General features: G+C 56.7%; 1 protein-coding gene and 1 non-coding gene across 6 annotated transcripts in view; one reads left to right on the plus strand and one right to left on the minus strand.

Moving 5' to 3' along the window:
* The window catches only part of IKBKB (inhibitor of nuclear factor kappa B kinase subunit beta), a 52,752-nt gene extending 35,524 nt beyond the window's left edge, over positions 1-17,228 (plus strand). The window contains exons 8-22 of one of the 5 annotated variants that reach the window (XM_052661357.1): positions 267-391; positions 3,692-3,799; positions 5,296-5,425; positions 5,647-5,841; positions 6,356-6,470; positions 7,088-7,211; positions 7,758-7,909; positions 8,076-8,137; positions 9,114-9,223; positions 10,196-10,245; positions 10,331-10,430; positions 10,604-10,751; positions 12,336-12,463; positions 14,733-14,997; positions 15,866-17,228. In XM_052661357.1, coding sequence (XP_052517317.1) covers positions 267-391; positions 3,692-3,799; positions 5,296-5,425; positions 5,647-5,841; positions 6,356-6,470; positions 7,088-7,211; positions 7,758-7,909; positions 8,076-8,137; positions 9,114-9,223; positions 10,196-10,245; positions 10,331-10,430; positions 10,604-10,751; positions 12,336-12,463; positions 14,733-14,997; positions 15,866-15,931 — 1,878 coding nt within the window. In that variant the 3' untranslated portion in view covers positions 15,932-17,228. Of the gene's footprint in view, positions 1-266; positions 392-3,691; positions 3,800-5,295; positions 5,426-5,646; positions 5,842-6,355; positions 6,471-7,087; positions 7,212-7,757; positions 7,910-8,075; positions 8,138-9,113; positions 9,224-10,195; positions 10,246-10,330; positions 10,431-10,603; positions 10,752-12,335; positions 12,464-14,732 lie in introns of all 5 variants that reach the window. The other 4 variants (XM_052661358.1, XM_052661359.1, XM_052661360.1 and 1 more) reach the window with 4 other exon arrangements.
* On the minus strand, positions 13,794-13,866 carry TRNAE-UUC (transfer RNA glutamic acid (anticodon UUC)). The gene has a single exon. It is a non-coding gene; the product is annotated as a tRNA-Glu (tRNA).
* Positions 17,229-17,571: the final 343 nt, after the last annotated feature.

Below are 17,571 nucleotides of genomic sequence, written 5' to 3' on the forward strand. Positions count from 1 at the left end.
GTCCGGGGAGTGTGGGGCAGGCCTGGGCGCCCCTGCCGTGGTGGCCCCTCAGCACGGGATCCGGGGAGCGTGGGGCAGGCCTGGGCGCCCCCACCATGGTGGCCTCTCAGCGTGGGGTCCGGGGAGCGTGGGGCAGGCCGGGGCACCAGGCGCCCCCACCATGGTGGCCTCTCAGCACGGCGTCCGGGGAGCATGGGGCAGGCCCGGGCGCCCCCGCCGTGACAGCCCTTCCACGGCTCAGTTTGAGCGTGCCCCCCGCCCCGCAGGCCCCCGAGCTGCTGGAGCAGCAGAAGTACACGGTGACGGTGGACTACTGGAGCTTCGGCACCTTGGCCTTCGAGTGCATCACTGGCTTCCGGCCGTTCCTGCCCAACTGGCAGCCGGTGCAGTGGTGAGTGAGCCGTGGGCCCGCCCCCCGGGAGGGTGTCCCCCGCCTTTGCCAGACACCGCCTCACCTTCCCGGTCTCGTGGGGCACCCCAGGCCGGGCCTGAGACCCCTGTGACCTGTCACCCCGAGGAAGTCCTGTGGGGACCCGGCGTGAGCACAGCCTGAGCTCCAAGAGCCCTGGATTCTGAACCTTAACAGCCTTAAATCCAGTCCGTGTAAATGACTGCTCTGCGCAGGGCAGGAAGCCAGTGTGTTTACAGTGTGTGTGTGTGTGTGTGGTGGTAAACAAGCAAAAGGTATGTTCACATGACAAATAATGAGACGTATGTATGTGAAAGTTTATTGTTGACAAATTTTACTGCACCTCAGTACAATTTTTTTTTTTTTAACATATGGCAATTTTCTTTTTTTTTTTACATATGGCAGTATACATGTTTCAGGGCTGCTCTCTCATATCATCCCACCCTCGCCTTCTCCCACGTAGTCCGATGGTCTGTTCTTGATATCTGTGTTTCTTTCACTGCTTTGCATATAGAATCATTGTTACCGTAGTCGTAAATTCCATATATATGTGTTAATATACTGTATTGATAAAAGAATGAAACTAGAACACTTTCCAATACCATACACAAAAATAAACTCAAAGTGGATTAAAGATCTAAACATAAGACCAGAAACTATGAAATTTGGTTTTAAAAGCATCAGACAGTGAACCGAGTACACTGCCGAAAAGATACTTTCTAATAAGGAATATGATCAAGGTTTTAAAAACTACTCTGTATTTTTAAACTTTTCTTCTAATTGTAATACTAATATGTGGTTCATTATATACATAAAAGTTAATCATTACTGAAATGCATCATTTAAAAGTTAATGTTCCCTTGAACCAATTAGGGTTCATTCACAGTGATTCCTTGAGGGGCCACACGCTAACTGAAGCGATAGTGCCATTGTCCAGAATTCTTTACCTCCAGTCTTAGTGTTTGGAGCAGCTCTAAGTTCACGGGGTTCATCCTTCAGAAAGCAGAAGAGGGAAAGGTCATCCCTCGCCACCTGCTTGGTTCCCCCCGACGCACAGACGCCTGGCACTGTTGGCTTTGGGTCCACCTCAGGGATGTTTTGTACACCCACAAGTGAGCGGGCATGTATCTGCCCGCTGGCTCGTTGGTGGATTTCACCCCTTCTCACCTCGGTGATGACGTTGCAGGCACGCCGCCCTGTGAGTGCTCTTCCAGGGTTTTTACACTGAGAATCTCCTCCCGCTGCCACTAACATTCCTCCGTCTCCAGACTCTTCTTCTGTGTGCCTGTTTGTTCAAAAAACAAAGTAGGTTACCATATGTACTCTCACAGAATCTGCCTTTCACACTTAACTAAAACAGCTCCGGGAAATCCCGGTCCATCCACAGTTATTTCCCTGGGATAAGTTCCTAGAAATGGGATCAACATACCAGATCATGCACATGTTCAAGGTTTTTGGTTTGTACTAACAACGTGCTCCACAGAAAGGTTGTATAAATAGCATCTCCAGCAGGAACATGCAAAGGTCCTCTCCCCCTGCCCCCTTTGTGGGGCAGCTCTGGCTGATGTCATGTTTCTCAGTATCTTCCTGAAAGTACCAAAAACACAGGCTCTCTCAAAGGACACAGGTACTCACATCATGAGAATGTTTATTTGTGAGACCAAGACGTAGCCTTTGAAATCCGTTCAAGAAGAGTAGCTTTCTGTGACGCAGTCCAGTTCGGTCACTGTTTACACACCAGACACAGGAAAGGATGAACCAGGCTCGGTCTCCGTGCCCGAGGGGCCTGGTGACGTGGCGGAGGGCGCCCTCCCGTGGAGACTGACGGTAGCACAAGCAGCGCCCTGAGCTGGGCTCCGCCTCACTGACTTAGCTCCTTGCGTTAACAGTCACACCGCATCATGCGACCATCAAACTGTACACGCGTCGTGTTTTTAACTCACCGAGGGATGACTGCAGTTCTGTTCAGATGTTGAGCGTTTCCATTATTTATAGCAAGGTGAATCAGAATCCATCAGAACTAGAGGCAATGCCATTTGAAACCATCCCTGATGGCCCTGCTGTCTGCAGAGCCAGCCTCCCTCACGTTGCTGGGAGGCCAGGTGACCACTTCCAAGCACGCATCTCTGAAACCCGAGAGTCTGTGAGACGTGCCTGTCTGGTCTGCCTGTAATGCCTTAGGCAACTTTAACTCTCGTCTCAAACGGCAGATAGATAGTAATTTCAGAACAAATGCAATTTGAGCTTTATTATCCTATCATAAAGCTGCTTTGAAGGACCAGTCTTGAAAATACATTTTAGGACCAGCCTAAGCAGTAAGCGTTTCACTCACTGTGTCCTTTCATTTATCTGTGTAATTTCCCGTGGACAGACTTGAGTTTCTGTAGAGCACCGTCCCACCGTGTGTGATGACAGTCTGGCTTCCGGCGGGCAGGTTCGAGCCACACCCTGGCTCTTCCAGGCTCTGTGTGCTCCACATGGGTCAGTTTACCCCCCCTGCCAGTGAGGCTTCAGGCTAAAGCATCTTCCATCTGAATCTCTAACGTCTTTCTGGGAAGGAAGGACGCGGACATTCAGACAGAGTAGCGGGAGCAGCTGGGCCTGGCTCCGAGCCCCTGGCTCCGTCTTTCTCTAGTGGTGCGACTTCGGGCAGGCCATTTCCTCACCTGGTGAGGGTGGGGGATGGGGGGCTGAAGACTGCCTACCCCACAGAGGTGTCGGGTGGAGAAGGGTGCCTTCACTGTCAGCGCTTGATTCTCTGCGACGCGTTGTTCAGACTCCCGTCATCACCCTTGTCGCTGGGAATATGTGAGGCCAGTTTAAAATCTTTTTTCCTTAAACACTATTTCAGATACGTCTAAAGGGTCTCCTAGTTGGAAAACGTTAGCGCTTCACTTGCCTTCAGAAGTCAGGCATAGCCGTTGCATTTAGAGGGAAGTGCGTGGTGTGTGCAGGTGGCACTTGAAGGGACCGTGGTGCAGACGTCCTGTCTTCATTCTCTGTGTTAGATGGAAAGTGAAAGAACAAGCCGGATGGGCCGGGGTGAGGTCAGGAGACAGCGGTACAAGCCCACGGGTTCCTGACTCTCACCGGGCAGTACCGACGCCCTTAACCTCCCAGAGAAGCGTCCCAGCGGGTTGCTGGGCCTCACAAGTGGTTCAGTAGACCCCTGGGGGATCCTGTCTGGTTGTCAAGTGGAAGGTCACCCGTGTAAGGGGCTGTTGGGCGCCCACTGACATCAGGGTCACTACACGCAGTGCGACGGTCCCCCCACGTCCACAGGCACTCCAAAGTCCGGCAGAAGAGCGAGATGGACATCGTGGTGAGCGAGGACCTGAACGGGGCCGTGAAGTTCTCCAGCTCGCTGCCGCACCCCAACAACCTCAACAGGTATGTCCCCGGCCTCTCCTCCTCCACCTCTGCGGCCTGTCCTTCATTTCTAAAGATGGGGGTCGGGGCTGACGTCCCCGGCAGCTCTGACCCCCGGTCCTGCCATCGTCCATCTCGGTCTTAGCACACCGTCCCCACCCCACCCGTCTGGAGTCACCTCCTCGGTTCCCAGCACACTTGTCGCCCTCCTCACCCGTGGTGGCTCTGCCTTGCAGGCGTTTGATCCGACAGAGAGCTTAGCTCCTGGTCAGCCGTAAACCTCTGAAGGGTAGGGAATTGCCCCTTATGCTCTTTGCCTGTCCTTCTTCAGCCTGGCACTGTGTTTTTGCCAACATATAAACCTTTGCATTTTGAACAGCATAGCAGTCTGGTCTCAGAGCCAGAATATGAGCCATCAGGTCATCTTAACAGAACTGGGAGATGGTTCAGGAGACAGCAGCCTGCAGCCCAACGCCAAGGCGCACGGCTCAGTTTCCATGAGTCTTTGGAGGACGGGGAGGGGGTCCCCTGTGGAGGAGCTGAGCTGGAACTTCCTGGAAGGATCTGGACCGATAGGCAGGGCAGGTTGATGAAGAGGAAGGCTCTTTAAGGGGAAAAGACTTGGGGGCGGCCAGGGAGAGGCAGCGGGTAGCGATGTTGGCCTCTGGAGGGCTTCTGTTGGGGGGCAGGGATGGGTGCTGGGGGCGCCCGGCAGCGCGGTGTGGACCCCTCAGACGCTTTCCAGGAAGCGACTGACAACGTGGATCGAACCGGTGGTGTGGGGCCAGATCGTCAGGCAGTGCTCCTGCTGGGGGAGGGGGCTGCTCAGTGCCTGGAAAGCTGCCTGGAGGGTCTCTCATGGCCCTCTGCCCAGAGGCCCCCGCCGGGAGGGTGTTTGTGCAGATCTGGCGGGGGCAGGGGTCGAGCCCCAGAGCAATTCATCTTAAGGGAAGGCTCACCCTTCCTCAGGGTGGTTAAGCCTCAGGGATCACTTTGGCCCCAAACCACGATGGTCACGTGGGGCGGGAGAAGCATGTGTGTTTTTCAGTACCCACGTGCACCGGGAAGCTGGTGCTGGGCCTCACGCAAATGCACGCACACACGTGGGATGGGAAGCTGGTGCTGGGCCTTGCACGTACACACGTACACACACACGTCTGGCGGGAATCTGGTGCTGGGCCTCGTGCACGTGCGTGGGTGCGCACACACGTGGGATGGGAAGCTGGCGCTGGGCCTCGCACACGCACGTGCACGTATACACGTGGGACAAGAAGCTGGTGCTGAGCCTCGGGCACGTGCGTGAGTGCATGCACACATGTTGGGCGGGAAGCTGGCGCTGGGCCTCGCGCACGCACACACGTGGAATCGGAAGCTGGTGCTGGGCCTCGCGCACGCACACACGTGGGATGGGAAGCTGGCGCTGGGCCTCGCGCACGCACACACGTGGAATCGGAAGTTGGCGCTGGGCCTCGCGCACATGCGCGCACACATGCACATACTCTCCCCCGCCCCCTCAGCGTCCTGGCCCAGCGGCTGGAGAAGTGGCTGCAGCTAATGCTGATGTGGCACCCGCGCCAGAGGGGCACCGACCCCGTCTACGGGCCCAACGGCTGCTTCAAGGCCCTGGACGACATCTTGAACTTGAAGGTGAGCCTGCACCCAGTCCGCCCCAGGCTGTGGGCCCCCCTGACCCCTGTGAGGGTGTGATGGGACCCTTGCTAACTGATGGGTTGTGAGGCTGTCTCCAGGGACGCACAGGAGGGGAAAGACTCCGGGGGGCGGACCCCGGGCGGGGCCTCCGAGAAGCCGGGCCAGCAGGTAGGCGTCCCGTCGAGCCGTGCCTCCCGTGACCCCCCGGGTTTTGGCAGCTGCTTCATGTCCTGAACATGGTCACGGGCACCCTGCACACCTACCCCGTGACCGAGGACGAGAGCCTGCAGAGCCTGAAGACCCGCATCCGCCAGGACACAGGCATCCTCGAGGAGGACCAGGAGCTGCTGCAGGAGGCGGGGCTGGCCCTGATCCCCGACAAGCCCGCGGCCCAGTGCCTCTCAGATGGCAAGGTGAGCCTGGCCTCCTGCGGGCGCCAGGCGGCCGCCTATTCCAAGGTGGGAACGCAGGATCCCGCGGACTTGGTAGGGGACACGGATCGCCCCGCACTGTACCTTCCAGACCACTGGGAGTGCCTTTTGCTCTTGCTGCCAAAGCGATGCTTCATTCTTCCACGTCAACCGAAACTATTTTTGACCCCGTCATGTGCGGTACCGTGCTGACCACTGCACAAAATTAGCTGCAAATTTAACAGGGGAAGAGGCACTGGACAGTAAAGGAGATGGCAGGCATCTGAGTGACACGGTAAAGACAGGATAGAGCAGAACGCACTGCGCTGTAGACGAGGTGTGCGTCAGGTAATAAGTGTAAAGGCAACAGCCAAGGGCGGTAGAGGCCAGAGGCGCTGGGAGAGGCCTGGTGGGCGCCTGGCGCGTCCTGGCCGAGCATGCTCTGTAGTCTCCCGTTTCTTGGGGGACGGTGGGGTGGGGGCCACGAGACCTCATTTTGCCTCTGGTCCCTTTGCAGCTGAATGAGGGCCGCACGCTGGACATGGACCTCGTTTTCCTCTTTGACAACAGCAGGGTCACCTATGAAAGCCAGGTCTCCCCACAGCCCCAGCCTGAAAGCGTCAGCTGCATCTGTAAGCACGGCCTATTCTTTTTAAAAAATGATCCCTTATAGCTCTTGGGATAAAGCTAGGGGGGGAGCCCTGGCCCAAGAGAGGGGTCCCCCCAAGCAGGCGAGTCCACCCGGTCCTCAGAGAGCCGTCTTCAGTCGTACATGTGAGAAGCAGCCCCACTGGAGGCAGGACAGGGCATCTTCAGTTAATTTCAGCCTCATCTAAACGGGACAGAGAAGATGGCCCACAGGCTGCTGACCTTGAATCGCAAAACCATTTTATTTGTGAAATTGTCTTTGTACGTTAGTAATTGATATATGCACAAGATACCAAAAGGTGCAATGGAACAGTGCAGTGAAGAGTAAGCTCCTCCATGTCCCCAGTTTCCCAGGGAAAACTGCCACCAGACTCCTGAGTCTTCCTTCCAAGGTGTTCTGTGCATCTGTAAATTTGGACATGTGTGTACCCCGGGGCGCAAAAGTGAGCAACAGGAAGCAGGCTCAACACCCAAGGCGGTTGTATAATAGCCGAGCTGTTACATAACCGAGCAGTGTGGCTGAGCCAGCGGGCTCCAGGGGTGGGATGCTGTCGTCCACCGCAGCCACTGCGCCCTGACCGTCGCCTGTGTTTCCATTCAGTGCAAGAGCCCAAGAGGAACCTCCCGTTCTTCCAGCTGCGGAAGGTGTGGGGCCAAGTCTGGCACAGCATCCAGGCCCTGAAGGAAGACTGCAGCCGCCTGCAGCAGGGCCAGCGTGCGGCCATGTAGGTGCCCAGCTGCAGGGCACCACGTGCCCAGGGTGCCCTGTGGCTTGGCCGCGGGGTGGGGGCTGAGGCGGGGCCCCAGGGTCAGCCGCTATCGGGAGGGGCAGGAGGGAAGATGCTGCTCTGGAAGGGCGGGAAGCCATCGGTGGGCAGGATGGAGGGAGGGCCTGTTAGACCCAACAGGCACATGTGGTCAGCCCGCGGACCAGGCTTGTGGATGGGGTGGGGGGCAGCCGGCCGGAGGGCTGGCCCAGCTCCACTGTGAGTCGGCCACCCTGCTGGGCCAGCCTGACTCTTTCCCCAGGTTGTGGCTGGTCTGGGTTCCTTTGCGTGGCACTTCACCTAATTCTAGTTTCGGAGCAGAGCCTCACCCAGCGTTACGGGCCAGGAAATTGTCGTGATGGTTATAAGTGGCTGCACTTGTTGTGATTATACTAATTATAGCAGGGGCCTGCCAAGGTGTTGGAGGCCACTTTTATTATGGTCCAGAAAGTGGTACCTGGATCCCAAACACGCCCGTGGTGTGTCTCTTGGGGGCCCCTGCAGGATGAATCTTCTGCGGAACAATAGCTGTCTGTCCAAGATGAAGAACTCCATGGCCTCCATGTCTCAGCAGCTCAAGGCCAAGCTGGACTTCTTTAAAACCAGCATCCAGATTGACCTGGAGAAGTACAGGGAGCAGACAGAGTTTGGGATCAGTGAGTGTGTCCTTTGCAATCAATCTGGAGAAACCATTAAAATCCTTTCTCAAGTTTTTTTTTTTTTTTTTGTCTTATAATGGAGTGCCTTTTTACTTTCTTGGTTTTGGGGTGTTTTCATTTTTTTTTTTTAACTTTTGTCTTCCCCTCCGTGTTTTTCCTCCAGCGTCGGACAAGCTGCTGCTAGCCTGGAGGGAGATGGAGCAGGCCGTGGAGCTCTGCGGACGGGTAGGAGGCTCCCTGGGTTCCCAGCCCTGCTGAGGGCACCCTCTTCCCTGCCATCTTCCCCTTTCTCACTGAGCGCTTGGTCCAGCTTCTGTGTCAAAAATCACATTTTCTTTGCCAGGCTCTCTGCTCTCAGCTAGCACTTGCTGGAAGGAGGTAGGGGGTGCCAGGCAGAGGTCCCCAGTGTGGCCGCTCCAGGAGCCACACAGGTTTGAGTCAGGCTTACGACGTGACACGTCCTGGGGAGTACAGATGTCTTCCCGCGAGAAGGGCCCTTGGATAAAGGAGCAGCACTCAGTTGTGTCAGAAGTTGCCCTGACTTCCTCCTCGGGACACTGAGCCCATAGGAAGGAACGGGTCCGAAGGGGCAAGTCTGAGGGCTGTGAATCCGATGCCGCTGAACAGTGTTGATCGCGAGGCCAGGCAGGGAGGCGGGGTGCCCCTGTGGACCTCGCTCAGGGGGAAGCCTGGGCCCCAAGGCCTTTTCCTGGACTTTTCCACCATCTGCTCAGTGAACTCGGGCAGGGAGCCTCCCCTCCGTGTCGAAGCATCTGTTTCTGTAAATCGGTGCTGATGCCCCTTGTTCGAGGTGGGTGACCCCTTGTTCAGGCACAGGGACGTGAGCCACCACTCCACCCCTGCCCCCCGCTCCCCACGATCTCTGTCCTCGTGGGCGTAACCCCTGAGATCAAGGGCGAGTTAGAGGGGAGTGTGCCCCGGCTCGTCTCCACACCGGGGCCAGGCCAGGTCCCCTCAGGCCCCGTCGCATCTTGCCCTAGTTTCCGGTGGGGGAGACTGCAGCTTGGGGCCAGGTGACCTGCCCCAGGGCCACAGAGCTGGCGGGTGGCAGGCCCAGATCCTGGCCGCAGACTCCCAAGGCTGTGTCCCTTCTAGCCGGGCAGTTGAAGGTCCGTGGTGAGGCTCAGGAGTCCCTGGCCGAGTCTGTCGGGGCTCAGTCTCAGCGTGGCTCTGTCTCCAGGAGAACGAGGTAAAGCACTTGGTGGAGCGGATGATGGCTCTGCAGACGGACATCGTGGACCTGCAGCGCAGCCCCATGGGCCGGAAGCAGGGCGGGACGCTGGACGACCTGTGAGTGTGTGCGTGTGTCTGTGCGCGGGGGGGGCTGTTCAAGCACAGTTCCTCTGGAGCGCACCCTCCTGTGCAGCCCGGTCCTGGGGAGGTCCTCTCGGCACATCTGGAAGCTGGGCCCGGGCAGACCTCCGTCCCTCTGAGCCTCACCTGAGACAGAATAGCTGTCTGACCTCACAGTTGTGGGGACCAGTTCAGATAACGCCCTGAGCCATGGTTCATGAACTCCAAAGCATCAGGTCAGATGCCCCTCTCCCCAGCATAACCCAACCCGGGCGTGGCCTGAGAAGCAGGAAGTAGGAAGGGAGGGAGCCAGGTAAGTCTTAGAAGGTGGGACTTTGACTCTTCATTTGAGTTGTGATCAGGACTTTGGCCTCAGCTCCAGGGACCCTCCCTGGGCAGAGCAGCCCCTCCTGCATTCCGGGAGCAGACGAGGGCACCAGGAGAGGCTCCCTGGGGCTCAGCTAGGCCTCTGATGCTTCTGTCAGGATTCTTAGGACCGGAGGCTCCAGTCTTTGAAATCTGATTATCTGTAGCCTGTATTTTGTCAAGTTAGTCAGTGTTTTATCTTACTCTGGTTTTCAAACAAAAGTCAACCCCTGGAAACATCAGTCCATCTCACTGTGTTTGGGCCCTGGGGAGGGCATGTCTGCTCCTGGCTTGAGTTTCAGAGGCCACATTCTCTGAACTCAGGACCCACACCTCTGAATTGCGGGGGCCAGGCGGGTGGGGAACGCTGAGGGACAGAGGAGGCTTCTGTCCTGAGGACTCTCAGGAAGTCTTGACCGTGAGCTTTGAGTTGGCGTTTTGACAGTGAGCCAGGTCTTCCTCTGTCGTGGGTTTCGCCCGTGACATCCCCAGGGAGTGTGCTTGCTTCCGGCCGGGACGTGCTGCCCGCCCAGCTTCCAGAAGTTGCTGATGCTGCCGGCAGTAGCTCCGGCGCTGATGGAGCCGCTGCCTTGTGTGTTTCAGAGAAGAGCAGGCGCGGGAGCTTTACCGCAGGCTGAGGGAGAAACCGAGAGGTGAGTGGGCCGCCTCCCGGGTCCCCTACTGCCCGGGCACCAGACCGGCCCCTCACAGACCGTGCGGCTCCGTCCCGCTTTGCAGACCAGCGGACTGATGGTGACAGTCAGGAAATGGTGCGGCTGCTCCTCCAGGCAATCCAAGGCTTTGAGAAGAAAGTGCGAGTGATTTACACGCAGCTCAGGTATCAGGCCACTGTCCCCTCGGAGGGTGGAATGAGGAGAGGCCCCATCCCCTCCCCTGGGCCCTGGAGGAGCTGCCAGCCGCAGCGGCCGAGCAGAGTCATCCCCGCTGGGGCCCGCGTCCTGCTCCCTCTGACCCGGGCGCGCTGGAACTCATCGCACTTGGTCTTCACAGTAAGACCGTGGTCTGCAAGCAGAAGGCCCTGGAGCTGCTGCCCAAGGTGGAGGAGGTGGTCAGCCTGATGAGCGAGGACGAGAAGACGGTGGTGCGGCTGCAGGAGAAACGGCAGAAGGAGCTCTGGAACCTCCTGAAGATCGCGTGTGTGAGTGAGCCCGGGCGGGCCCGTCCTGGAGGCGGCAGGGTTGGTGTCCATGCATCAGCTGAGCCGGGCCCCTTTGGTAGGCTCAAGGGGAGAATCCCTCCTCGCCACTTCTCAGACGCCGCTGGCTCCAGCACTCCTTGGCTTGCGGCAGCATCACTTCAGTCTCTGCCTCTGACCCCGTGTGGCCCTCTTCTCTAGTCTCTCCTTCTCTTTAAAGTTTGTTTCTTTTTGGCGGCACCGGGTCTCTGTGGCTGCAGCCGCGCTCTCTCTAGTTTGCGGTGAGCAGGGGCTGCGCTCGAGTCAGCGGCGCGCAGGCTTCCCATCACGATGGCTTCTCTGGTTGCGGAGCACGGGCTCCAGGGTGCGCGGGCTTAGCCGCTCTACTGCACGTGGAATCCTCCTGGACCAGGGGCTGAACCCGTGTCCCCTGCACAGGCAGGCGGACTGTCATCTGCTGTACCACCAGGGAAGTCCTCTACTGTGTCTCTTGTAAAAACACTTGTCCCTGGGTTTAGGTCCCACCCAGATAATCCAGAGTGATCTCATCATAGGATCCTTAGCTACATCTGCAAAGGTGCTTTTTTGAAACGAGGTCACACCCCAGGTTCCTGGAGACCTGCGTGCAGCCCCTGAGTGGTGTGCCTGCTGGGCCCTGAGCCAGGCCTGTGCCGTGCAGCGCTGAGCCCGCTCTGCGAGTGCCCACCATCCCGATGTGGCTGTGATCCCACTGAGTGCTGCTCAGAGAGAAACCGCAGCACAGAAGAGACTGGAGAAGAGCCAAGAAAAGCTTGGAGTCGAGCTGGCAGGCAGCAGGGAGGCTGAGGAGGCTGATGGCAGAGCTGCTCGGCCACAGGCTAGGGAGGCCCGCTGCTCCAGGTGTGCCAGCTGCCGCAGCCCAGAAAACACCTCAGCCTCTTCTGCTCCCCAGGTGGCGCAAGTCACGGGAAGTCACCTAGGACCTTCTTGTGTTTCTCTTCTTGGGAAGATTAAACGCACCTTCCTTCTCGTTTCCTTGTAAGGGTTTGTTGAGCAATCCAGCTAATGAGATAGAAGCCTCAGTGTCTTCCCTGGTGGTCCAGTGGTAAAGAATCCACCTTCCAACACGGGACGAGGGTTCGTTCACTGGTCAGGAAACTAAGATCCCACATGCCACAGGGCAACTAAGCCCTCCTGCCACAACGAGAGAAGCCTGTAACTGCAATCAAGAGCCTGCAGAGCCAAAAAACACAAAATTAATGGCCAGTGGTTGATGAAAAAAAAAGAAATAGAACCCTCAAATCTCTCTGTATTTAGAATCCCCAAAATTTAAAATTAAATGGCCAATGGTTGATTAAAAAAAAAGAGAGAGAACCCTCAGATCTCTCTGTTTAGAACCCTCAATCAGAAAGTTACACCTGCAGATGAAGAAGTAGTTTCTAAGCCGAAACGCAAAGCATCAGACGGCGATGTTGCCTGATTTCTGCAGGAAGAGCATGTGTCTCGTGGCCAGGTGTCTTCATGAGAAAACACCCTGCCGTGGAAGCAGAGTCTCAGTCATCCCTCTGCCTCCAGACTGCTGACTCTCGTTCCGGTTTTGCCCTCTAGAGCAAGGTCCGGGGTCCCGTCAGCGGGAGCCCGGACAGCATGAACGCCTCCCGCCTGAGTCACCCCAGCCAGCTGATGTCGCAGCCCTGCGCGGCTCCTGACGGCTTGCCCGAGGCCGCCGAGAAGAGGTGAGTCCTCATCCGCGGCGTCCAGTGCCGAAGTCCGGGGCGCGTCAGGAGGTCGTGGGCGTGGAAGCGCGGGTCTCCCGGTGGCGGCGCCATGCACGCCCCTTGGCATCTGTCCCCCGTGCCAGGCACCGTGGGCGTGGATGTGGTGTGTTGCTCACAGCACTGCTTGTGGCCTGCCCAGCCAGGTGTCCTTCTCTGAGGCCGAGTTGCTCTTGCTGGATGGGAGCCTTCTGGCCAGTGCTGGCCAGCCCTGTGCTGTCCCCTCATCCATCCCCTGCTATCTGCTCATAGAAGCAGGTCCCCGAGGGTGTCCTCTGGCCACCGCGCCCCAGTCACGCATTGCCGGCCCCTCCTGTGGTCCCTCCTCCCTCCACCCCCCGCTCACCCCTCCCTGCCCTGCCTGCTGCGCACGCCCCTGCTGCAGAGCTGAGAGTACAGCCTCAGTGCCCTTCCCATGAGGTTTTCCCTCTCTGCTTCCAGCCTAGTGCTGCCCCCAGGTCCCCTCTGGTCAAATCTGTCTTCATGGGAGACTGTTTTGATCGAGTTATTCTTCTGGATATTCAGGGACCAGCCATGGCAGCCAGCTGCCTCGGGGCCAAGGCTGAGCCTTTTCTAGCCTCCAAGCGTCCTCTCCAGGCTCACCCCCGCTCCCAGGCAGCTCCTGGCTCTGCCTGGGGGTCTTGGAGCCTAGTCCAGACCAACAGCATCAGTAGGTTCTGGGCTCTCACTGGACATGCAGGTTCGGGATCGGCAACCCTGGGTAACCAGGCCGGGCCAACCCCCCTGCATCCTGGCGCCCCCGGTCCTTGGCTCTGCTGACGCCCTCCCCGGGGTGTCTTCCCTCCGCCCTGGCCCTGCCTCCCACCCCCTCCTCGGCCCAGACACACACGCACAGATCTCCGTTCCTAAGACACCTGTGCGGCTTTTTGTTTCTGGTTCAGCCTCCCACCCATTTCTTCAGGGCCTTCCCTTGCTGGGCCCCAGGCAGTGGAGGTGAAAACTGATTCCCAAGGGCAGATCTACAGACTAGAGAGGAGACTTGGTTGCTGAGGGAGAGCGGTGACTGACAGCGGGTACAGGGTTTCCCCTTGGGTGATGAAACGGTCGAGGACTAGACCTCTGCTATGGTTGCACGACGCTGTAAGTGCACCAGAAGCGTGTGGTCGTGCACCTTACACGGGTGAACTTTATGGTTTGTGAATATATCTCAGTAAAGCTGTTTTCAAGAAGTCCTGTTCCTGTACTTGGGGAGTTTGTATCCTCTACTGTTTTGGGTTTTTTTTTTTTTTTTTCTATTTCTCTTTTTGGCCTCTTGGCTTGCAGAATGTATTTCCCTGAGCAGGGACTGAACCTGGGCCCTCGGCAGTGAAAGTGCAGAGTCCTAACCACTGGACCACCAGAGAATTCCCCGTGTTGGATTCTTAATTCTCTCCCCAACTTCCAGTTAGCTCCTTGAGGGTGGTAACCAGGTCCGGGGCCTCTGGGGCCAGCCCAGAGCCTGGTGCCTGGGCAGTGGCCAGCCGGTGGATGAGTCTGGGCTCTGCTCCTCCCACTAGCGCCCCCTTTGCGGTGAGAGGAGGAACTGCGGGGCCCTTCCTGTTGGGTTTGTCCCAGTTCCTCCAGGAGATCCTCAAAGCTCTAGGAAAGGCATCCTGGGGGCTCAGGTTGCCGTCTGTCTGCCCACGTCCTGGAGCTGAGGTTAGAACAAGACAGATGGCTTGCTTTGCTCTCGCCTTTCTCAGCCATGGCCTGTTCTCGGGACGTGTGCATTTCTTATCGTAGAGAAGGTGGGACGTGTGCATTTCTCATAGGAAAGGCGAGAGTGCAGCAGATGAGTTAGTTCCTAGAACACGCTGCTCCCAGTCTCAGAGAGCTGAGGACACCTGGGGAATTCTCGCGGTCTGTATACCTTTATCAGTTTCAAGAACTGTGAAACAGGTGATCTGGGAGAGATTTTCAGATTGTGGCAGTTTAGAGAGAGCCTAAGAAATCCCTTTGGCTCTGAACTTTTTTATCAGGCCAGACCTCTGCTTTCTCATGTTGTGAATGGCGATGCTCACGGCTGGGTTTGAGCTTCCATAACAGTGCTCAAGAAGAACAGATGAAATTGCCGAGGCCGTGTCATATATTTTAAGACACTCAGTATCAGAATAATCGTTCAATTTTTAAAATCTTTCCAGAAGCCCTTTAGCATACTTGTACATAGTAATGTATTTCTTTTGAAAAGTTCACACTGACCATGTTCTAATAATCCAGTCGTTTTCTTTAGTGAAGACCTGGTGGCTGAAGCTCACACCCTGTGCACCCAGCTGGAGAACGCCCTGCAGGACACCATGAAGGAGCAGGACCAGAGTTTGAGGGTAATGGCCCACAGGGAGCCCCGCTGCTCCACACCTTTTCTTTTCTGCAGCAAACGAGAAGCTGAGAGAGAGGCGACGCCCTGCCGCCTTGATCTCAGTGGACACTTGGGATTTTCTGGTACAGCCTTCATGTTCATCATGGTAACAGGGCTGACGACTGTTGAACAAGCACAGGTACCTTACGTGCTCTGTCTCCTCTCATCCTCACTGCGCTTGGTCCTTATGAGGCCGGTAGCATCCCTGGGAGAAGGCCTCTCTCCCGCTCTTCCCTTCTGTGCAGTTGCTGGGCATGCATGTGAGAGGTGCGGTGCTGGGCTCCAGGGACAAAGCTGTCACCACCCTATCTCTCAGGGACTCGGAGCTTAGGGACTCAGCAAGCCCAGCTCTAGGGAAGCTGATCTAAAGAAAAATGAGTCCAGGTGCAGAGACATCGAGGCAAAGCTGAACTTTCTGAGAGGATGCTTAATCGTTCGCTTGGGTCTTTTAATGGCCATTTCCTCCAATACAGTCCCACACTAGCGTTGCCGAAACTTCTCGGTTTGGGGAAGGATCGGAGGGGTCACTACCAATGGTAATCACCTCTTATTTCTTCAAGTGCCATCCTGCTGTTTGGGGCTTTCCGTGTCTCCTCCTTGGTGCTCTTCCTCCTTTGGGCCCTGTATGTTTCGACCCTTGCACTGCCTATTTGCTTCTGCCAGAGGGAAAGGAAGTCTGGCCAGGTGGTTCCACCTGGTTAGCCTGGAGCTGGAGAGTTAAGACGAGCCCTGGGCACCTGGGCGTTCAGTGAGCATAGGTCAGTGCTGTGAGCTGCAGGAATCACACTTAAATCGCCTGGCCAGAGTCTCAGGGGCTCCACGCCCTTCTGAAGATAAGCTCCTACACGGTCTTGAAGACATAGCTCCAGCTCTGGGGTCCCTTGCAGAAACTCGACTGTCAATGAAAGGCTCTAGCCTTCCTTCTAAATCGTGCTGGTTGCCTCCCAAAGAAGAAAACCAGGTACCTGGGTGGCCGCAGGGTTGTTAATGAGCCCGTTGACTTTCAGTCTCTAGACTGGAGCTGGTTGCAGTCGGAGGAGGAGGAACAGCAGGGCCTGGAGCGGGCCTCGTGACGGTGGGCGGCCCTGGCCCCAGTGGGCCGCCTTGCCCAAGGCCCCAGCGTCATCGCGCCCGGCGTCCTTGGCACCCAGACAGAGATCGCGCTCCTCCAGCAGCCATGACGGTCGCTGTGGACCGAAGGCGTGGCCCTCCATGGGCACAGCCAGCAGCTCGTCCGCTCGCTGGATTTCCTCTGCTGCAGAGGCCCAGTGGACGTGGATGCCGGGGGGCGGCGTGTAGGAGATGTCTCCGGGGCTGCCACTGCCCCTGCGAGGGGAGAGGAGTGCTCCAGGCTCAGTGGCCACACCTGACTGACTCCCAGGACGAAGTCTGAGCGGCGCTCGGTGCCAGCTGTCTCCTCCTGACCCCTCCTGCTCTCCAGAGGAGATCTGTCTGCGTAGCTCAAGTTTCTGGATTCGGCTTCTCTTGAGCAGACCTCCAAACCCCGGATCCTGCCCTGTCCCATCCTCCTTTCTCCTCTGATCTCACTGCTGCTAACGTTTGTCCTTCCACCTGCGATCTGCAGCCAGGCTGTGGTCCTTCCAGCCAGCGTGACTGGAGCCAGGAGGGAAAAGCATCTCCCTTCCTGCGGGTCCCAAAGAGTCCCTGGGAGCGAGCTGCCTTGGAGAAGAAGGAAAGACGGAAAGGATGTCTGTCACCCACGAGCCTGCTGACCCCCTGTGCCCACAGCCCTGCCCCGTGTGCGGCCGTGGAGGGGGCGGGGGAGGTCCTGCCCCTCATATCCTCTTGCGGTATTATTTAGTGAATGTATTTAAAAAACAGATTCTCTATTTTGCAACATGACTCAGATCCCACTGTCTATTTTTATAATACCTCTGGTTAGGACTTAACAAACTCAAAAACCCAACTGCAATGGAACGTTTGATGAAATTGAACGGTGCCAGGGCCCGCGCTGCCTCTCTGCTGTCTCACAGAAGCTTCTCTGTGTAACAGAGGGACAGCACGGTGAGCTCGGATGATCCCAGGCAGGCAAGTTTGGTTGGAGAAGAAAGCCGGACGAGAAGAGTTTCACAGAGTGCCTTCCGTGGAGGCGGTTCTGTGGGTTCCATGTACAGGAAGTTTGGGCAACAACGGTTCATGCTTTAAGTGCCTCTTAGAAATTCACATTGTGCACTGGTGTACTGAAGGATGGAAAGTCCCGTGATAATGAAGTGAAGTGAAGTGAAGTCCCTCATTCGTGTCTTTGCGACCCCATGGACTAGTACGCTCCTCCGTCCATGGGATTTTCCAGGCAAGAGTACTGGAGTGGGTTGCCATTTCCTTCTCCCGTGATAATAAACTGGTTTAATTCTGCCTAAATCCGCTGTTTCCCCAACTTGCTTGACAATGATACCTTTTATTTTTCTCTCGTGTGCATGTAACATTGATGAACAGCCCAAAGAACTGGAGAGTGATAAAGCATGATATAGAAAACACTGGTGAGGAACACAGTGGGAATTTAGACCCGAATGGTAGGCTGAGGTGGGGTCAGATTAGGGAGGGAACGAATGTTGAGCCAAGAATCAGGGGCCGATTTTAATGGCAGTTGGAAGTCACTGAAGAATTTTGAGTAAAGAATCACCAAAGTTCATGCTTCAAAAGAGTAACATAGGGACCTCCCTGGTGGTGCAGTGGAATCCGCCTTCCCAATGCA

This window comes from Budorcas taxicolor, chromosome 24, assembly GCF_023091745.1.
Source record: "Budorcas taxicolor isolate Tak-1 chromosome 24, Takin1.1, whole genome shotgun sequence".
Lineage (NCBI taxonomy): Eukaryota > Metazoa > Chordata > Mammalia > Artiodactyla > Bovidae > Budorcas > Budorcas taxicolor.